At 46.0% G+C, this 21,101-nt stretch overlaps 1 protein-coding gene across 2 annotated transcripts in view; it reads right to left on the minus strand.

Annotated features, from left to right (window-relative positions):
* LOC311505501 (AT-rich interactive domain-containing protein 1B-like) overlaps positions 1-21,101 on the minus strand; it is a 181,624-nt gene that overhangs the window by 155,582 nt on the left and 4,941 nt on the right. For both annotated transcript variants that reach the window (XM_084569105.1, XM_084569104.1), the window contains exon 2: positions 1,865-2,068. In XM_084569105.1, the coding sequence (XP_084425231.1) occupies positions 1,865-2,068 (204 nt within the window). The remainder of the gene's footprint in view (positions 1-1,864; positions 2,069-21,101) is intronic.

Below are 21,101 nucleotides of genomic sequence, written 5' to 3' on the forward strand. Positions count from 1 at the left end.
TAAATACCAGCACCAAGGTTTTTGCAACAATTGCCATGTTGGCAACACTGAGTTTACCACAAGTTTAAAATGAGCCCTCTGGCTAGACTGCTTTCTTTTTAGTCATACAGTTACACAATTTCACTATTAGCATATTCAAGCTAGCAAATTGTATTTCCTTTCTGGCACACTTCGCAGTGTCTCCAAAATACACTTGAGATTTCAGATTTTTCAGCGTAGTCAAGGCAAATTCAGAAAATATACAGAAGGAGGAGTTTTGCTAACACAACGGAGATCAAGGAGGTTCCCACAGGAGGGAAGCCAGCCCGAAGTTCGCCCACTCAAAGAATTTTTGTGGGGGAGTTTCTGCCTGGCCTGGCGAAGATCCGCCAGGCCGGTTAAATTGTTTGGGCAGGCTTTATGCGGTGATGGACAAAAGAGTCACAGACACAGTCTTACTTTGTTTCTAACAAAGCAGCTGCCATCGGAGAAGCGAGGAGTTTAGACTTTAATATTGCGCGTTAAAGATATTGACAGTAAAACTTTTGTTACTTAACAACAACTAAAGCATTTGTCTTTGATTGGTTGGTATTCAATTGAGTGCAGAGGTGAAATCATGACGGAATCCAAATGGCCTATTACCAGGCTTGTCTTCTGATAGAAATTAAATCTGGCTACACCAGACTAATGTGCACACGGAGCTACGTGGAAATTAGGCATTAATGTCTTCTCTGTCTCCATGTGTTCTTTAGAAAAATACACATTCTGACTGTAAATTGTGAACGCACAACGACTGCTGTGTGTGTGAGAGCATCTACTCTGCGACAGCATGCACGCACATTTGTACGATATTTTTAGACAACACAGGAGGCCTGTCAGTCCAGACGCGCTTCCTCTCCTGCTCTCTCTCTCTCTCTTTGTGATCTTGCTATGCGCCGGAGCTCGCTCGGCCCTGTGAGAGGTGTTCAAGTCCAGACCAACAGACCAGGCTGACTAAATATAGCACGCAGCGACAGCAGGGAACACTGCACCCCCGCCCCTTCCTCCTTCCTCCTTCCTCCCTCTCACACCGTGGCGCACAGTACCGCTGTTTCCCCACAAACTACACTGATGAAACTAAACTGTCATCCGCACGCACGCACGCACGCACGCACACACACACACGAGAAATTCACTCCATGCCAGAAATGTGGGACACACATATCATCCACACGAACACACACGTACTTAAAGCGGATACAGATTGATACACATGCGGGCTTTCTCTGTATCGCACACACACACACACAAACAAACAAACACTCTTTCAGTCCAAATGGGATTTACTTAAGACTCAATAAAGCAGACAGAAGCACTATTGTCTCCAACACAGACCTATTGTGCTGCACGGAGAGACTGTGACGTGGGCCGACTGTGCTGCATCTATGTTTACTACACACAGAGATTTACACACACACACACGCACCCACACACACACGCACAGAAGTACCCAGCAATACATAATCAAGTGTATGAGCAGACTTTTAAACAAGCATAAAGTATTACCGTGCTTCCACACGTACCATGCTTACCACAGACACACACACACACACCCAGAGCATCAAACCCATCTCGCTCCACTGGGAGTCTAACGGGAACTGAGTGATGAAAAGGAGTGACACCACCACATGCCTGGGTGTGAGATGCGCTGCCTGGTATTTTAGGCTGCGTCTCAAATTGAACATGCCAAGCCTTCGGGGGAAAATCGCTGAAGAATGTTCACGATGAGAAGCAAGCGTCCCACCGCAATATCGCTTGTAATACCAGCCGCACTATCCGGAACGGCACCGCTGAGTCATTCACAAAAGCGCACGCGTGTGCAAAGATGTGGCTTTTGTTGACGTACCTGTTGTGGAGGGTACTGCATCCCGCCCATGCCCATCTGGCCCCTCCCCTGCATGCTCATTGGATATCGATGTGGAGGAGGTGATGCGTATGGCTGGCTGGGCGGGTAAGGTCCGGCCCCTGGCTGCTGTGGGGCGGAGTATGGGTTGTTGGCCATGCCATACAGCTGCGAACGCTTCATGGCCATGAAGTCCATGGAGGACACCTGTGGAGGGGAAACAGGGATTAATGATCCGTGTCTTTTTTTGGCCAATATTTCACATTCATTCATGAGAGCCGTTCAAATGAATTCATCCACCATCTGCCAAGTTGGAACCCCCTAAGTGAAGCCCACTTAGTGCGCTCCAAACCACAGTCACCACTGATTTATTTTACAATTGCACAGCGAGTGGAAGCTTTAAATTAACGTCTGCAGATCATAAATGAACAACAAATGGCATTAAGTAAGCAAAGATGTTTATTGCACAGCTAAATCTGCTGGAATCGGGCCAGAGTAAAATGATTTAATTAAAATCTGAAGCCTGTATCTTTGTTTTAGCGTCTGAAAGGCTTTTAAAAGTGCTGTAAATGTTGTTTAAAGCGATGGGAAGCAATGGTAATAAAAAACCCTATGGCCTTATTCCCACAACCGCAGCCCAGCGGTGCCAATAATCACCGCGCAGCGCTCCCTTCGCACTGGCAGAAACAGCGATAGCTATTCTCTTATGGAAATAGTTACAGCTATGAATTAAAATAACAGGGTTAAAGAGCGTGGCAGGGATCCAGACTTTGCATTACAATTGTGATGAGCTTGAAAGTTTGAATTCGGGGCAGTCAAAACATCTGCTCTACAAAGCCACGTCTTAGGAGCTGGTTTCTCATATGAACACAGAAAAAAAAAAAAAAAAAAAAAAATCAAAGGGAAGAAAGAGAAGGTGTCAAGGACAATTTATTCCATTATAAGTATTTCAGAGCCATTTTAGGGGTTGTTTGGGGTCTCAGTGAGCCATAGGAAAATTCTGGTACAGTGCGTCGGGCTAATGCTAATCCGTCACCCGTAGCGGCGTGTTTGTCTGTCTGCCGGGCAGATAATGTGGAGTTCTTCTATCTCCCCTCACTCCTCTCATGCTCTCCCCCTCTCGTCTCGTCTCCGCCGTGTAGGATCATGAGTGATTTATGACATTTTGTTCCTACTGTTTCTTACACACACACTCACTTCTCCTCTCTCATCTCCAACTAACCGCCCCCCCCGCTCCCCTCCTTCTTCATCCTCTTCCTCTTCCACCAGCAGCTCCCTCCCTCAGTTCCCTCCCTTCTCCCCAACTCAATATCACCTCGCCTAGTGCGGAGGAGAAATTGCCGCTGCCTCATATTGCCGGGCTAATATCAAGAAGACATGTCAGGGGATGGGAGCACTTTATTCAGCGGGTTACGTGCGGACGGTTACTCCACACGGCGCTCGAGCTTTAAAGTGGTTTTGTCTGCTGAGGCATGTGTGTGGAGTAGTTTGGACTATTTCACAGAGTATGGAGAGGGGAGATGGAGATAAAGAAAGAGAGTGTTTTGGGTAGCGAGAGAGATGGAGTAAGAAAGCCGGCGAGTGAGGGGCGAGTGCTCTTGAGTGTCTAAAGTTATTTCACAGCATGGAGGTGTCTGAGGAGAGGACGTTATCCTGCAAAGGTCTGCATCATCACCCATATACTTATTACTTTTTTTTTTTTTTACTTTGTCCTCCTTTATGCATTGAACTACTAATAAGTGAATGGTTCGCTCTGTTGCATAGTCATGGAGTGCCTCAGCAGTTCAGATCTAAAATGAAACGTTTAACCTGCCCTAAATTTAATCTGACAAAATGATCGCCAGCATTAAAATAAAGCACATTATTAAAATTTATGAGCTATTGTGAATGAAACTGGTTCAAAATGACCCTAATAGACGCTAAAATAAAAATCTAAGTTTGTCGCAGATTGCAACGAATCAGCACCGATCAGCCATAACATTATGACCTAATAGCGTGTAGGTCCTCCTTCTGCCGCCAAAACAATCCTGATCCGTTGGACTCCATGGACTCCACTAGATCGCTGAAGGTCTGCTGTGGTATCTGACAAGAAGACGTTAGCAGAACGTGGGGCCTCCAATGATTGGCACATCCCACATTTGCTCGATTAGACTGAGATCTGGAGAATTTGGAGGCCAAGTCAACACTTTGACTTCTTGTTGTGCTACTGACACAATTCCTGAAAAATGTTTGCTTTATGGCGTGACACATCTGAAATAGGCTATAGGTTATATCGTGTCCATGAAAGGTTGTACATGGTCTCCAGCAATGCTTAGGTAGGTGTTATGTGTCAAACTAACCACATGAATGGCAGGGATCATGGTCTCCCAGCAGATTATTGCCCAAAGCAACGCACTGCCTCCACAGGCCTGCCTTTTTTCCATAGTGCATCCTGGTTTAATATATTCTCCAGGTAAATGACACACCCGGCTATCCACATAATCTGAAAGACAATGTGATCAGACCAGTCTACCTTCTTCCAATGCTCTGTGGTCCAGTTCTGATGGTCCAGGGTAAGCACTTGGTGCACAGGACAGGGGTCAGCACACTGACTGGTCTACACAGCCCCATAAAAAACAAACTTTGATGCCCTGTGTGTTCCAACACCTTTCTATCAGAATTAGCATTAACTTCAGCCATTTGAGCAAAATTCTCAGCCTTGGCTGCCCCATGAGCTTGTTACCCGTGCACCGGTTTTCCTCCCTTGGACCACTTTTGATAGGTACTGACCACTGCAGACCAAGAACACCCAACAGGAGCTTATGGAGATGATCTGGCCCAGCTGTCTGGCCTATAAAAACCTGCCTCTAACATATGGACACAACACATCCCTCCAGTGTTTCCCACAAGATTTCCAGAGTTTCTACTGTCTTAATAAAAGCCCCTAATTATGATGCTATCCCATCTATTTAAAACAGGATATGAAAAGCTTGCACTTAAAATAAGAGCATGTGTTCTGTATCAGTCCATCATTAAATTACCAACGTGGTCACAACATGGATATTGGATTTAGCGTCAAACAGCAGCAGTGTGCAGTTCAATTACTGATATACTAAACAAAAGCTATTGAGACGTGACATTCTATGGACAAATGTATGTAAGATTAAATAGAGTATCAGCGACTAAATCTAATTTATATTAAACTTCCAATCTAACTTTGCTAGGTAGCGCTTATAAAGTTAAGCTACTTCACGTTACGTCTGGAGTCGTTTCCTCCGGGTCTTGACCGACTCTCTTGAAATAATTGTAAATCTCCACGGCTTAAAAAATCAAGAGCACAAAAATATAAATATTTCCAATTCGTTCTGAGACCATGGTGGAGTGAATTAGACCCTGGCGGGCCGCCACAGTATTAGCATTGTATGGGAAACCCTGCCCTCCCACTGTCAGGTCTCATGACAACGAGATAACCATGGTTATTCACTTTACCTGACAGTGATCAGAACATTACGGCTATACCGTGTATTTGAATTTGCCTCTTATTTAGCTCAAGGCAACGAGACAGAGCTAATTTACTTAATTCAGAATGCAGCTGAAATAGAGTTAGCTTGGAACTGTGCATACAGCATACAGAGCTGCACATCAAAGCAGATATTTCTTTTAAGTAGTTCTGATGTGTTCAAATTGAGGCCGGTCATATGTTTCTAATATAGACATAATGGTGCTTTCGCTAGAGTGGAAGGCAGCACATGACCTGCTCAAATGTTTGTACACCCACAACAAGCTATAAGCCACAGACACACACACACACAAATCCACTAAGCAATATTTGCAGCGAAAGGCCGACGCTCTTGAGTTGCTGAAAATCCAGGGCACTGTGCCACTCGTGATATGGGACACACATACACACACACACACGCACCACGCTCCCCCAACTCCATCCAGTTCACCAATCCATCTCAAGAGGTCCTCCGTTTGCCAAAAATGCTGAGCGCAACACAAGTAAATCCCTTCACACGGCTGCCAAGTGCACACACATGCTTGCAAAAACACATTAAATGCTGCTCTTTGGAAGGTGCCGAACACAGAAAACAACCTCAAGAGTTTTAGGAAGTGGACACTCGATTAAACACACACAAACCAGCGTAAGAGCATTTCTCTCTCCTGCTTTCTCGCAAACTTGCGGGGAACTCTTAAATAAAACAGATGCAATCATGTTACATCTGATGAATTGGTCCGTCTTCCACACAAGGCATCATCCACACCTGTCCACTGAGAGTTGAAAAAAAAAAAATGAGTGTCCTCAGCCTCCCCAAACGGAGCCTCAAATCTGCTCTCATGACAAGTTCCGCTAAATGAGATTTCAGCCCACTGCAGCCTTTTCCTAGAGATATGCCCACCATTTCCCTCACAACACCAGGCACACAAAAAAAACGACAACAATTCCTGACAAATTGAAATGTTATTTTTTTTTTTCCCTCCCCTCAGAGAAATGACTGTACTTAGGAAAAAAAAATTATGAATATGACACGAAGTGAATCGTGTTTGTGCCAGGAGGGACGGCAGATAAAAAACTGGAGGGAATACGCAGAAATTGTTTTTTATATTTCTTCAAATGTGTTTTTCACTTTTGTTCATCTGGGCACGCCATTCAGTGGAGGAGGGGGAGGAGGCACGGGAGACAATAGTAATTCAACTGCTAAATTTAAAATTCAATTTATGAACTCCTCTCTTCTCCAGCGTTCTGACTCTCGTGAGCTTTTTTTTTTTTTTCCCTTTTTTTTTGGCAAAACAAAGCCATTAAAACAGAACATGGATGAAATTACTGTGGGGTGAAACCTGCTAAATTGCTTTTCTGAGCTCAATCGACAGCATTTTTATGTCGCGAAAATGATTTTACTCCTTCTCGCTTTAATGTGCTAAGTTGTTAATCAGAAAGAGACAAAACGGCTCGACACAAGCGGCTTGGCTACGTGGATTATGGGACACACACTGGGATCAAACAAACATAAAACAATATTGGTAAATGGTTATTATTCCAATTCTATTTTGAAAGAAGGAATTAGGGGAAAAGAAGAAAAAAAATCTTCTGATATATGAGCCGTGGTGAATGAACGCGTTGGAGCGGCGCTTACACACTCATCCAGGCCCCTGCGGCTGTGGCTACCCTTGTCCTTCACTCTAGATCACCAAATAATCACCTGTCTGCATCAGCTGTAAACTCCAGTTATTTACAATCCACACAGACACAGGGAAAAACATCAGAGAAAAGGCCTTTTGAAGGTGCAGTAACAGAAGAGTGAGATCATTGTTCATGTGCTATAGATGCCTTCAGGGATAAACTGTTTCCACTAAAATCCTTCTTCTGACCTGAATAGCATGACGGCTTCCATGGAACCAGCAACGCAATAAAAGATGTTCCTTTATATGTTCTTTATGGGCTACAAGCTGCTTTATCGACAGCAACTTCAGAAATAGTTTGAACCTCGAGAGAGCAATTCAGTGAACTGTTATGATCCCTTATATCACCTGGTGGTTTAACGCTCTTTTGAACAGCTAATTTCTCCTGTGTAGTTTCTTTAGAGCCATTTCAGGCCCAGTGAGCTGGTGGCTGCAGCGAGTACTGGTCCTCTAAAGCTGAAGGATATTTTGTGAGTACAAAAAAAAACAGAAGAAGAGGATTCATATTTCTAGCTATTAAGTGTAAAAGACCTATTTGGCACTCACATGGCACAAATTAGCAAGAATATCATGTTGAAATGACGCATCAAACCTGATTGCGTATGAAAATTAGCCCCAAGACGCCTTTTTGGTATTGATTATCTTCTCTTTCTCTTGAAAGGACTTCTGCAGAATGCCAGCTTTAATTCCTGTGTAATGAAACCATTTTAGCCTGTGTGTATTTGCGAGCAGAAACAAATAAGGATAATTATTGTCAACGGATCCCCTTTATCCTCTGTGCCGCGTCTGCCTCTGGAGAATCAACATGCTGCAGCCAGAGCCGGCTGGTCTGCTGGGACAATCAGCCTCGTCTTTTATGTTATTTATTTGTACCATGCGAGCAGAGCGCTCTCCAGTTCCTATTACACTGTGGGGCCTGGCGACGCCTCGGCCTCCAGAACAAAAGCTCCACATTTCAGGCTCGAAACCCCCGTGCATCTGGGCCTACTGTTCCGCGCAGAGGAAGGGAAAAAAATAAAAAATGAAAAATAGAGAAAGAGAAAAGATGGGAGAGGAGAGGGGGAGGGAGAAAGAGGAGAAGAGAGACTGCAGCAGTGGGCGAGTACAGATCGAGTTCCATATTAATGTGTGCAAATTCCCCCGCTCCTGCTGACTAAGATTAGAAAAATTAATTTCATGGATGCAGAGACAATACTGATGTCATCAAGCGGAGAGGAGAGGAGAGGAGCGGTGTGCTGTTAACTCCTCCCTGCCCGGCCTCCGCGAGGAACACATCACTCTTTAGCATCGCTTCATTTCACTGCACAGAAACTCAGGGAACTCAACTAAATACTCACAACCATTAGCCTTGACAGGTCTTTCCTATCAGTTTATCTCATCCCAAAAACAGGACTTATTGTGTGAGCGTGTGGTAGCTGGTGGCATTCCCATGTGTCTGCCCTATCACTCAAAGGACCAGATTCAGTGAATTATGCCTTGAAACACAATCTCATCCAGTATCTCAGCACGCACGCCTTGTTAGTAAAAAGTCTCATAACGGATGACAGTGTGAAGAGCAGTGCTGGTCCACAGGGAGCTGGGTAGAGCCAAATTGCGTTTCCTCAGCCCAATATGCCTGGATGGCACGGGCAGCTAGGCATGGAGGCTGGCTAGCAATGAGAGGCATGAAATTATCTGAGAGGAGAGCGATGCTGGGAGTGACAGCCAAAGAGGAGGCGGGGGAAACGTATACATACAGGCGGGGTGTATATATCCCAGCGATCCGGTGAGTTGAGAGGGAAAGGCAGACAAAGAGGAGCAAGATAAGAGGCTGTTGTTATGCGGCCGACCGGCCTGCTTTTGTGTTCGGCGCAATGCACATAATTGCTCTCGCTCCCGCGTCTCGTTCCCGGAGCCGGTGATCGGTTGTGCCCTCTACGTTTGACACCAATATTTACACCACACACAAAACGCACGCATCACGGCGCTCGGAAACACACCCCTTCCAAGCCTCCCTCCCCGTGAACGTGCACCGGGAAAAGTTGCCGAAACACTTGGTTCGTCACGGCTGGCACAAAGACGTCATTAAGCGAAGGGAGGGGGAGGAGGGGAGTGGAAGGGGAAGAGAGGGGAGGGAGGAGAAGGCGGGAGGCTGCTTCATCTGTCTCAAGTGAGATTGGGGTCGCGGGGTCGCCGGAGCCCTTTTCCTTCGTCAAGGCTGGGAGCTAAAGAAGCGGCGAGGGGAGAGGGAAAAAAATAGAGAAAAACCTCGACGACAAAACGAGATGTGGGTGACATGCCCGCGACACGCCATTAGAGAACGAAAACAAATAAAATGCAATCGTCTGCAAACAGTCGCGGGAAGCGTGTGTGGAAGAACACACACTGCAAATTTGCCAGCCGAATCCGCTGCCAGGATTATCCCAGACTGAATTCATTCAGATTTCAAACCGCATAAGAAGAGGAAACGTAAACATGCACGCGCTCCAGAACATAAAGCTGTTTTTTCAGAGGAGATTCTGTTGAGCCTTTCGAGTCGACTCGACGGCCAAGATGCCTCATTGTCTTGCCTTCTCTTCGCAGTTATCGCACCGAATGTTTGTACATATGTGCTGAAATACATGCGATTTGAAACTTTGCTTGAAATCTGCCTTAAAAAAGTTTTTCACACTGAGTAGAGAATGCACTGGAAAGCCTTTAGCTGAGACAGCGTGCTACTGCTTTGAAACGAATGCAAATTAAACGCTTTCAGGAAAGAGGAGAGACGCCTTCTTTTTTTTTCGTAAAGTCTATTACTGGTGCAGAGAAGTGGGAGCCTTGCTGTACTTCTTGTTTCCCGGCGAGACCCCTGAGATGGCGAAAAAAAGCCCATTTCATGTAAGGGCCGTGGTGGAACCAGAAGAATGCCGTCCTCTCTGACTTCTCCAGCCTGCGGAACCCCACGGAGAGAAGCTGTTGCACAACCAAATGAAAGAAAGAAAAAAAAGGGGGCAGGAGGGAGCCAAATAACAATAACTCTATCTGCCCCAAAGAAAGGGACTGGGCTATTAGAGTAAATATGCTGCCCTTTTCCTTCCCACGTCTCCCAGCGCCGAGCGGAAATGCTGGTATTAAATATGCAAGCTAGATTCCCCCCTTATTCAAGGAAATCACCACCTTCACTAATGGAACGGTATTGGAGGGGAACTGCCTTTCTACAGCGTGGATAATTATGAACGAGGTCCCGTATCGCCAAGTGTGTTTATGAATTAGCAATGGTTATTCATGATATTGTGCTCAGAGTAGAGTGAAAATACATAAGTGAATACTAAGCGAGCAGACCAGCAGAAACGATGCTAAAGGGTCCTGAGGGGGCTCTCTCTGCCATCCATTAGTCTTCCCTGTAAGGCAAAGCTTAACGAGCTCCTCGGGCGGGGAGGCTGGCCATTGAAGGAGAGGGAGCCGCGTAAATTACGAATATGAGCACATCAGAAGGAGGACCACAATAAGCCCCCCTCTCTTTCCCATCCTTCCTCCTCGATTTTGTTTGTCTGACACAGGTGCAGTTGAGAAAAATGTCTTTCATCAAGGAATTAATAAATTCAACTGTATCTAAAAAAAAAAAAAAAAAATAGAAAGCTGTCAAACTAGGTCACCCCTGTGGTTCAGTTAAAGAGGTTCCCCCACTAAAAACAAGGAATTACATTCAGGCTGCTTGTTTTGGAGCACTGCCCAGTCCCCCGGGGTGGAAACATCCATGTTTTTCCTGCGGGTGATCCATCACTTAAAAAACAAAAACACAAATAATGAACAGATATCCTGACCTTCCTTCCTCGGGCAGACATTAGATACTCATTAAAAGTCACCTGAAACAATTTGAACCTAATTGATTTCATTATCGGCCTCGGCACGACGCACGAGGCCCCCACGTCTGATAGCTCAGCTGGAAATTTACTAAGTTAATTAGAAAAAAATTGATTCTCATATAATTTTTCTTCCCCCCTCCTCCACTCAGCCGCCGTAAAGTCGCACGGAGAGAGGCCTGTTGACGTGCGTCAGCGACGGCGTGCGGTGTGGATGGGAACACGGCGGGTTAGAGGCTTGAGCACTGTAAGTGGAGTCGGAAAATTTATTCCACCTTTCAGCGGTAATAGAACATCGTGTGTATGTGTGGGTTTGACAGATCACGTTGTAGAATTTAAGGCAGTGTTCTTTCCCTCTAAACCTCCACACACCTATATCTCTTCACCTCTTCACCTTTTATGTGCATGCTCTCAAACACTCCAGCACCACACCATCGTGACTTTCCCCCCTACACTTCCACATAGCGGTCCAAGCGGTAGCAGCAGCAGATGTGGCCCTTAATTTTCCCCTGTAATGAACATGAGCCTCCGTTCTTCCACCCCGCTGTGAAGGCTTCTCCAGAAACGGTCCCCTCGACTTGGGTCGGGGGGCCCTGGAAATAGGCTTCTCTCCCCCCGCCAGCCCCTCCAGGTCACCCTCTGGGAGGCCCCGGGCTCTGTCAGCCCGAGCCAGGCCTCCCATCTCCCGGGCCCTGACTGGGAATCAATCACTGAAGTTGGCTGGGAACATGAGGTGGGGGAGCCGGGTCGATCAATGAGAGGCTCCAGGCCTGTGGGAGCCCTGATGCATGGCCTGACTGCACATACACACCTCTGACTCACACTGAACTCCACCATTTACTCCCATTATTGCTAAGCCCCAGGGCAGCTGTGTTTACGGTGGACTGGCTGTGCTAGACCATATGAATAACATATGACCGGGAAAATTGAGTGATATTTGCAGTTAAAGGGCCTTAATTAGATTCCAACATAATCATACTGAAAATGACTAACTATGTACATCTCCTCTACTCCCCAGTATTCATCAAAGCAAATGAACAAAATGAGTTTTCATCAGCTTCACGTGTTTTTACTACATATTAATGGGGGGGAAAAAACGGCAAACTGTGGTGAATCTGTAGCAGAGCAAGAGCAGGCTGAGGCCAGAATAAGCACCCTGATCTTGAGTCGCTTTACACACTAAACCCTGACTGACCTTTCATGTTCGGGTTTTTATTAAAGGCCAGACATATTAAAGGAATGCGTATATTTCCCATGAGACGAAACAGATTCTTGGCTGTAACACACAGATTTCACCATGTGTCAAATTCTGTGAAAGAAATGCGAGTCCGTGAGTATTTATTCACCCGCGCCGAGTACGATTTTGCACACTACAGACGCAAGAGAAAAAAATATTTTAAAAACCAACGTTCTCAGAATTGAATGTATGACTACACATTATATTATCATACATTAACCAAGTGTAAATGCACAGCATGTCTGTGAATGTCTGCCAGTATCAGCAAAACACACGCGTGTAAGTGTTTGTGTGTGTGTGTGTGTGTTTGTGATTAGTGTGTACCATCTGTGTCCAGATGTTGAGTAGAGAGCAGGCTGCGTGGACAGCCAGACAGTTGGCAGGCCTTCTGACAGGCCTGTGTTCCTTATTGATAGAGGGATCACAGAGACAGAAGAGTCGGCCGTGCTCAGCTAGGCCGCAATATTGTCCTCTCCGCTGTTATTCATCCCAGTCAGCCAGGAGAAAATGGGATGTTCTGAGCCAAGTTTATAGCTGTCAGATCTGGGCCAAATAGGAGTTGAACAGGTTTCAAACATTTGGAAAACAGGATGAGGAACGTTTGATTTGTCATACAGATGCGGCCAGATTTCCCGCACCACAGCTAAAGAGCTTCATAAGATTCAGTCCTGAAAAGATGTTTTTTTTTTTTAAATACAGGTAATAATAACGCTGCATAACCCGGCGCACTGGGGTGAAATGCAGCAAGGGCCAACATGTTGGCGGAGTGGTTAGACTGGTTCCTGAGTGTTACAAAAATACTGAAAGCTATTTGGCTGCAGCGCAGCTCTCACTTAATCCGGTAATTTCTCCGTGCTTAGACTGATATAGAATAAAATGACTAAAGAAATAAAGTGCCTCAGATATCGAAAGCCATTTAAGGACAAATATGCTCATAAAATTCCTTTAAATGTTTTAAAAGACTATTAAAATATGAACTAAGGCCTAAACTTTCTTAACCTTTTTACAAAATGCATCTGTTGACTGCTTAGTTTCCATTACTGCCTTGCAAAACTGTCTCCCTGACCCCGCACCCCGTGCCATCTCTCTTCCCGGGGGCTCCTGCCAGAGTTATGGAGCAGGCCCGACGTTTATGGAGGGCAGACCCTTTTCCAAGAGCTTTGATCCAGAAAGTTCTATAGCCTATAGTTTTGTAAGGGTCATCCAGGAGGAGCAATGTGGGCAGCAGAGTGTGTAAGTGAAAGCACATTGAGCTGCTCGTTTTAAGGAGAACCTCGGTGCGGAGGCTAGAGCAAAAAAAAAAAAAAAAAAAAAAAGGGCCTCGGAGAGTGTCGAGGGGTTATAAAGTGTGTGTTGGGTACGTGGGTGTGAGAAAGGAAGAGATACACACCGTTAATCTGCGAATGAAAAAAAAAAAAAAAAAAAAAAAATCACACGAAAATGAAAACAAGTGCCAGAAAACAGTGAATCGGAGGCCAGCCCGAAATTTCATCAGGCAATATCACAGCTCTCATATCTGTCATCTCTCTTTCATCAAACCCCTCCGTCCCGTATACAAATTATTCATGCCAGCAGCTAAATGTATTCATACCATTCTGTTTACTTTATTACTCCACTTTTATTCTGCTCTTTTCCCCACATTTGTTTACAAGAATAAAAGCCCACTCTGACAGAATTATCCCTCTGCACAACAAAAATAAATCACAGCGCTTGCACACACATCATTCACATTCAAAGAGCACAGCTAAATTATAGATGGCCCCTTTCTCCCCAAATATGCATTTCATTAGCATTTCCTTCGCCTGTTGTCTTTTTCCCTTTTTTTTTTTTTTCCTTTCCTTCTCTCAAGCCCGCCTGCGCACACGACCCACTGATGTGTGTGTGTGTGTGTGTGTGTGTGTGTGTGTGTGACTGGAGAATGGGAACAGACTCTCGGCAAAGCAGGACGCGTCCCCTTTCCCAAGCCTAATTTAGGATTCAATTACAATACTCTTTAAAAAGCGTCGACTTCGCAATTAATTATTTTAAGATTAGCCTGACAGTAATGGGCCTCCCACCGACGCCAGCCAGCGCAAGACTGGCCGCCTGCACCCCAGGACCACTCCGTCTTTCCACCTATATATATATATATATATATATATATATATATAAATATACACACCTTACTCTTTCTCTTGTCATCCCCTGCCTTCTCTCTCCTTCACTCCTTGCCCACCTTCTTTCCATCTCCCTCTCCTGAGGAAACAAGAGATAAATCTTCCCCCTCCTCACCTTCAGCTCCCTCTCCCTGTCCTTTCTTTTTTCCCCCCACCTCCTCCTTGTTGCTGCGTTACACTTTGCTTCCTTTCATGCTGTTGTTTTTTCACCCTTCGTTACTTTGCGTTGGGCTCAGATCTCCTTGGCGGTTGTCGTGCAATTGATATTGCCTCAGTGCAGCGGACTGCTTTTTATGAGCCACAAGGGCCTTCTCCCACATTCTCCCGCGTCCCCGGGAAACGTTGACGGATGAGCCCCGCAACAATGTGCACTCGCGCACAAACACTAGTGCACACGCACACAGCCGTCTGTCACTGCCGCCGCCAGGCGTAAGCGAAAAAGCACGCCGCCCTCCTCCGCCCGCTTTGATTGGAGCCAAGCGAAGCATTTTTTTCTCCCCTTTTCCTCTTCACCGCTGCTGCTGCTGCTGCTGCTTTTCCTTTTCCTCACACCCTACACCACCGCTATCACCCCCCCACCCAGCCCTGTTTTTTTTTTTTTCTTTTTTCCTTTCCTCCTTTCGGAAATGAATGTCATCATCCATCCCTTTTTCTCCCACCGCCACAGCTCCCGCCCGTCACCCCCAGGGGGCAAACCTCAGCCGAAGCCCCCCCCGATACTGTTTATTTAAATATTTGATATGTAAGCAGTCATAAAATAAATGTCAGAAGAGGGAAAGGGAATGGATACGCGGGGCATGGGTGTGCGGAGGGGGGGGCGAGGACATTATGGGTAATGGTTCCTGATGCGCGTCGCCCTCACAGCGTAACACCACACAACCCCCAACCCCGCCGTAGACACGAGCCTACACATGACAGAGCCCGGAGATGCTGAAGCAACAGGGGAATAAGAGGGGAATAGATGGAGCAGGGGCTTGAACGGTCTACGTGTGTGTCACTGAGGTGGAGACTCGCACAAGCCGCTCACACACTCGTGGTAACACACTTGTTCGACTAGCGATATGGAAAATAGGCCCTCCCATGCACAATTGACTTCTAATACATTGTATACTCCTCAAACCATCCATTTACCAGGCATTGCAATTTCAGGGGCCCTGAAAGCAGCACTTTGCCAGCACTTTGCAAAATACCTTTTTTAAAAAAAAAACTCCAGCCTTACACAAACGTTCTCCTTCTCTAACAGCCAATTCTAACATGTCTGTTAAAGTAACAACGCAGCCATGTACCCGGGCATATTGAACACCGCTTTATTGACTTGCCAGAATATCCATGTCGGACACAAGACCCCGCGCTACCTACTGTTTAGACGCCCCGCCGCCAATACCATTACGCTCACGTGTTAAGTCTCCCCCCGGTTAGTGGCACCCGAAGGATTACACGCCTGTGACAATTGCACCCGAGAACTGATAAAATAAAATAAAAAAAAGAAAAGAAACAGGAGGTAGGCGGGGTGAATAAATCAAGTGCAGCCACGGAGGAAGAGAAAAAGAGACAGAGGGAGAGAGTACAGTGAGAGACTCTCTCAGCGAACAACCTTGGATTTCTCCTTGATGCAAAGACGCTAAAATACTGCAGATCAGCAGAAAAGAGAAAAAAAGAAAGAAAAGAAAACATCCCCAATTAAGAACAAAAATCATCACCAAATGTTCATTAGCGCTGATGGTGTATCGGCTTGGCATTTCGGGCCCTTTTATTCTCAGACCTTTGCCTAACAAGCTCCCAGGCCGCACCAAAGGGCTGCAGCCGGGAGAGTGACATCACATCGGGAGTCAAAAGTGTTGCCGGCTATTGACCCCGTCACCTCTAATTGCTCGAACGTGCTGGATCCCCGTGCGATTCTCCCATCTGTCGGCGCGCCGGAAGGTCTGCGAGTGCGGCCCGGCTCAGCCCGATAGCGGGACGCGCACACACACACGTAAAGAAAATCACTCAAAACTCCACTTGAAACCACAATACTCACGCTCAATCATACATAGGCCCAATCTCTTGACACTGATTACAGATTTACATACAACACTCGACATTCACATACACAATCCCATCATGCTCAACTGCCTTCTCACAACGAAAGCTGCTTCCCACCCTGCCACACAAAACACACACACCTTTTCATTATCTCATAATCAACTCACCTATCTCACATAAGGGTCACGTACAAATACGCACATTTCCATGCATATACGCCGAAGTCTCGTTCACACACATGCCCCCTGCTCCCCTCTGCCCCCTCCAGAGTCCGGGTCGGTGTGCCCTCCAGAGCGCCTCGCCCTCTCCGCTGTTAATTACCACTAATTGGCCCTGCTCGTTTTTTTTCCCCCCCTGCTATAATGGAACCATTCATCTTTACTACTTAATGAGTAGGCAGTGTAGTCACCAGCCAAGGTCACCCACAACTAGCATCCAAAAGCCTTGGAAACAACAGAGGAGGGGGGGGAAAAATAGAGGAGACAGAAAGAGAGATGGAGGGGTTGTTTGCGCTTCGAGATACAGATGAGGAAAAATATGAATTAGCAGAAGTTTCCACACATGACTTGGCTTTTCTGGAATGCGGCCAATGTGTAAGAAAAAAATAAAAATAAGTTGAGAAATGTCTGGGAGCTGTGGGAGTCTGCAGTGTCCGACGAAGAGAAAAAAATAAAAAATAAACCCACATCACACGGGGGGAATTTCCAAAGACGAACTAATTAAAATACCCGTTACGCGAGCGGGAAAACAATGGATCCCTCTAAACAATGCCGAAAGGCGCAGAGCAGCGCAGTCAAACCCGAGCTCGGCGTACGGAGACGTATTTTTCGAAAATGCATTAAAGAGCCTCCTCTCTGGCTTGTGCACACATAATTATCAAAACAATCACCCCGACTGTCAGCGCAGACTCCAGCCCCAGCGGGTGAGAGGGCAACATGTTAGCCGTCTCCGCCGCCATAAAACATCTAATTAACACTGAATGCTTTAAATATTAGTCCGGCGGTCGCTTTGTATTCATTTCTGTGGTGATTCCAAAAGAAGGCGAGCGGCTGCTGGAAAGCCCCGCCTCAGTGCGAGACAAAATAACCAAGCAGAACATGGATATTTTGATTGTAATACTCAGGAAAGCTATTGCTCAAATCCCAAACTGACACTGGAGTGTATCTGGAGAAACATTTCTAATCGGAAAAAATAAAAACTCCACTGGAGGTCTATTTCAGTTTGATTCCAAAAATTCTCTACCCCACTTAAGTAATAAAAGTTTTCATGCAACACAAATGCACCCAGGGGGACAGCAAGTCGGGAAAGACAACAATATCCTTCACATTCTGTACCGTGCGAGCAATGTGTGCCTAAGTCCCTGCAACATTTCTGGACTTTAGCTCCTTCTGTTCGAGTGGTGCCGTTGTGTTGTGGCTTCGGCGTCATGCAGCGTAGCGGAAGCATGAGCAGTCATGTGCTCCTGCAGAGCTGTGGCGATCAGCCCAGCACGGCGATGTTTGTAAATGGGACAGTCTTCCATGGATTATGTTAATGTGGTATTCCACGCTCCCCTCTGGCATGTGTCTGACATTACAGTAACCTTTGCATGTTTAGCCAACAGTAGCTATGGATGTTCATTGAGGAGGGGTGCGCATGAGCGTGCGTGCCCTCAGAAACACACAGGCCCAGTTGTGCAGGGAGGATTAACTGCGCACGGCAAACATCTGCTCCCGCGATCCGTATTGATATCCTTCGGAGGAATTAACATCTTAAAGAAATAAGACATTTAAACTAGCAAAATAAAGTTCACTCGCGTTGCCGATATCTAATCCAGTTTGTCCGGTTTGTGTCAGAGGAGTGGCTGGAATGTAGAGCACAAGTCGGGCTGTATCACGGAGCTATACCAAGACTAAATTCTCCTGTCCACACCCACTGCTGCAAGCTGAATTTCTAACATGACCTCTCATCCCACATACAAGTATCTGCAGCGAAATATGCACGTGTGTGCCTGTGCGTCCACCATCTTTGCACAGAAGAGGATGTGGCGTGGAGTTGCTCCCTAAATTGTTGAGATAAAATTGATCTAAATGAAGTAGCATGAAGCCAGGAGTGACCACGAGTGTCCTGCTATGACCGGTGTCTGTAAAGTACCAATACATTCCTGCACACACAGATGCTCCCCCTCTCTCTCTCTCACACACACACACACACACACACACAGAAAACTGGTTTTGAAATGGGTTTGGTAAGAGAGGTAAGAAAGGTGACAAGAACTCATCGTGGTGGTTGGGGTAAATATACGGTTGACCAGTCAGCACAAAAGAGAGAGATGTCCACACATACGTGTACGTTCAAGAGTGTGTGTCAACGTGTGTGCGAGAGAAAATGGTAAAAAAAAAATAAAAAATCTGAGAGAAAAAGATGCAACCCAAAGAAACAGACAAAACTCATTAACAGAAACCCGACGCGCCGCCCGCGTCCCATCGTTTTTCTATTTTTGTCTCTCCTTGCTTCACAAACGCCAGGCGGCACCGTGCTGGTGCCGTGTGGTTGTTGTTGTTTTGTATTTGTTTTGTTTTGGGTTTTTTATTTTTAGCCCAGCAAACGGTCCCACCATGCCAGCGCTGATTAGGATCAACTCAGTCCAAACGGCGAGATGTGTGACTGGAGCGAGCAGCCTACAGTCTGGTGGAAACAGTGAGAGCCACAGAGGCTTTGATGTGTAAAGTGACAGATGACGGCGATGATGACGGTGATGATGATGATTTTGACGATAATGATGTTCTCACGGGCTGGTAAGAGGATGGCGGCGGCGGCGCGCGCATTTGTCGGTTGCACGCATACACAATCACACATGGGCCACCGTGCTGTGCTGTGCTGTGCAGCCCCACCATACAGGAGAAAAGGAAGTGTTTTCTAAACAGGAAGCACAAAACATCGGCCTGGATTTACAAAACAAGGAGAATCAGTGTTCACATTCAGATCCAGAGGAAATGAAACTGCCACACAAAGTGCAAATTACACTCCTGTCTTCTCTTTTTTCTTGAGCTGAAGTGTGGGACCATTAGTTCTGTTACACAAAGGGAAGAGAGGGAGAGGGTGAGCTTAAAAAAGTCACGCTGACACTTTTGAATTCTCATTAATTGCAGCAATCACAAAAATTTCTCTCCCACTTCCTCTCCTGACTGGTCAGAGAGCAAAGTGATTAGGAGGCAGCGTTTAAGTAGGAGCCCACAGATCTGTTTGAGATAAATATTCGATAGGATACGCTTGCTGTCTAAATACCTCTGAACTGACTGTTGGTCCCGTGGGAGAGCTAGCCTGCTTCTGAGAGGACGGGGATAGAGAGGCAGATAAAAGAGGAGAGACTGTATTTAGAAAAAGAACAAACAGAAAGCAAAAGCCCTCAGTACAGAGGACCATCTGTTTAGAGAGGGTACAGTTATATACCATACATTTTCTTAGTAAATACAAAGACAGGAAGAGTGATAAGAGAGGGGGGCTTCTGTCATTCAGCTGCTCCACGTGGCTAATTAGCATATGCAAAGGTCAGGATTGGTGGCGGAGATGGGGCTGGGAAAAGCTCGGGCCGCCTCCGAAAGCACCCACTGCCATAACACCTGGCACCGAGCCCACCAGACACACACACGCCGAGGGGAGAAACCCAATACATTCGCGCGTGCGTGTGTGTGTGTGTGTTCGAGGCAACGACAACTCATAAATACTTCTTTTTTTCCTTCACAGGGCTGAAGAGGGGCGAGATCCACCGGGAGAGGATTTTAACTGTGCTGACATTTGCCAGAGTTCGCATGCTGATTCTCTCCCTTTTCCGTCTCTGTAAACTTGGCCCGGTTCATTTCTCAGAAGCCAGCGGCCCTCCGAGTGACTCACTTCAAAATATCGCCTACATTTCTACATCCCCGGTCCTCCTATGCTCTCTTTCTCACGAGTCTCTGCTCAGACAGGGCGGTAGACAGTAACATGGATGTAGAGCATATACAAATTGCGATCTATGAAGATTAAGCTTGCAACATGCAGTAGTGAAACGCTTAAGAGCTTCACTTTCACTGGTGTGACTGTGTGTTCAAATGCTTCTAAACTTTTGTTTTGTTTGACTCATCCTTTTTGGGTTAATGTGGCAGTTCAGGAGACATTAAAGAAGACGAAGTACTTGTTGTTAGGTGCTTTGTCGGTAGCTGTTTCTAAATCATGCAAGAATAAATACTACAAATAATAGGTCCACAGCTGAGAAGCTGAGGGGATGATCAAACCCAATCAAAAAGGCCGTGGACCATTTCGTCCATATGGAGAAGTCAACTTCTCCCACATGAACAATTAAATTTCTTCCCCTAAAAACTGCTTTGGTTTTTATTTTTCTGCCTCTGACGCGAGAGGCACGGATAAGACAGAGCTGAGAAACAGCTGACACAAAATCAACACCCGCTCGCAGTAATTAAATCCTTTCTTCGGGGCGTTTACACACCAACCTTTGACTCCAGGGGATGCTGTGAATGCATAGCGGGGCCGGATAAAAAAAAGAAAGCTAAAACAAAACAGTACAATTATTTTATTAGCCAGCTAATAATACACGAGCTTACGTCCAGTGATGCAACAGGACTGCATATATATTTTTTTTATTATTGTTATTTTTTCAAAATCTGAATTAATTGGTGTTTTGTGGAAACCGCATGCAGGCCAGGGATAACCCCGGACTGCCAATTACCTAAGCAGGCTCTGTGTTTCATCCAAGGAAGATGAAATACGCTGCGCGCGGCCTTATCGGGCGCAACAGAGCAAATTAAAATTTCACCCTAGTGTTGCTAATCAGCGCTACGCTGGCTGGCCAAGACTGAGATGTA

The sequence above is a fragment of the Chelon labrosus genome (genome assembly GCF_963514085.1).
Source record: "Chelon labrosus genome assembly, chromosome: 20".
Classification (NCBI taxonomy): domain Eukaryota; kingdom Metazoa; phylum Chordata; class Actinopteri; order Mugiliformes; family Mugilidae; genus Chelon; species Chelon labrosus.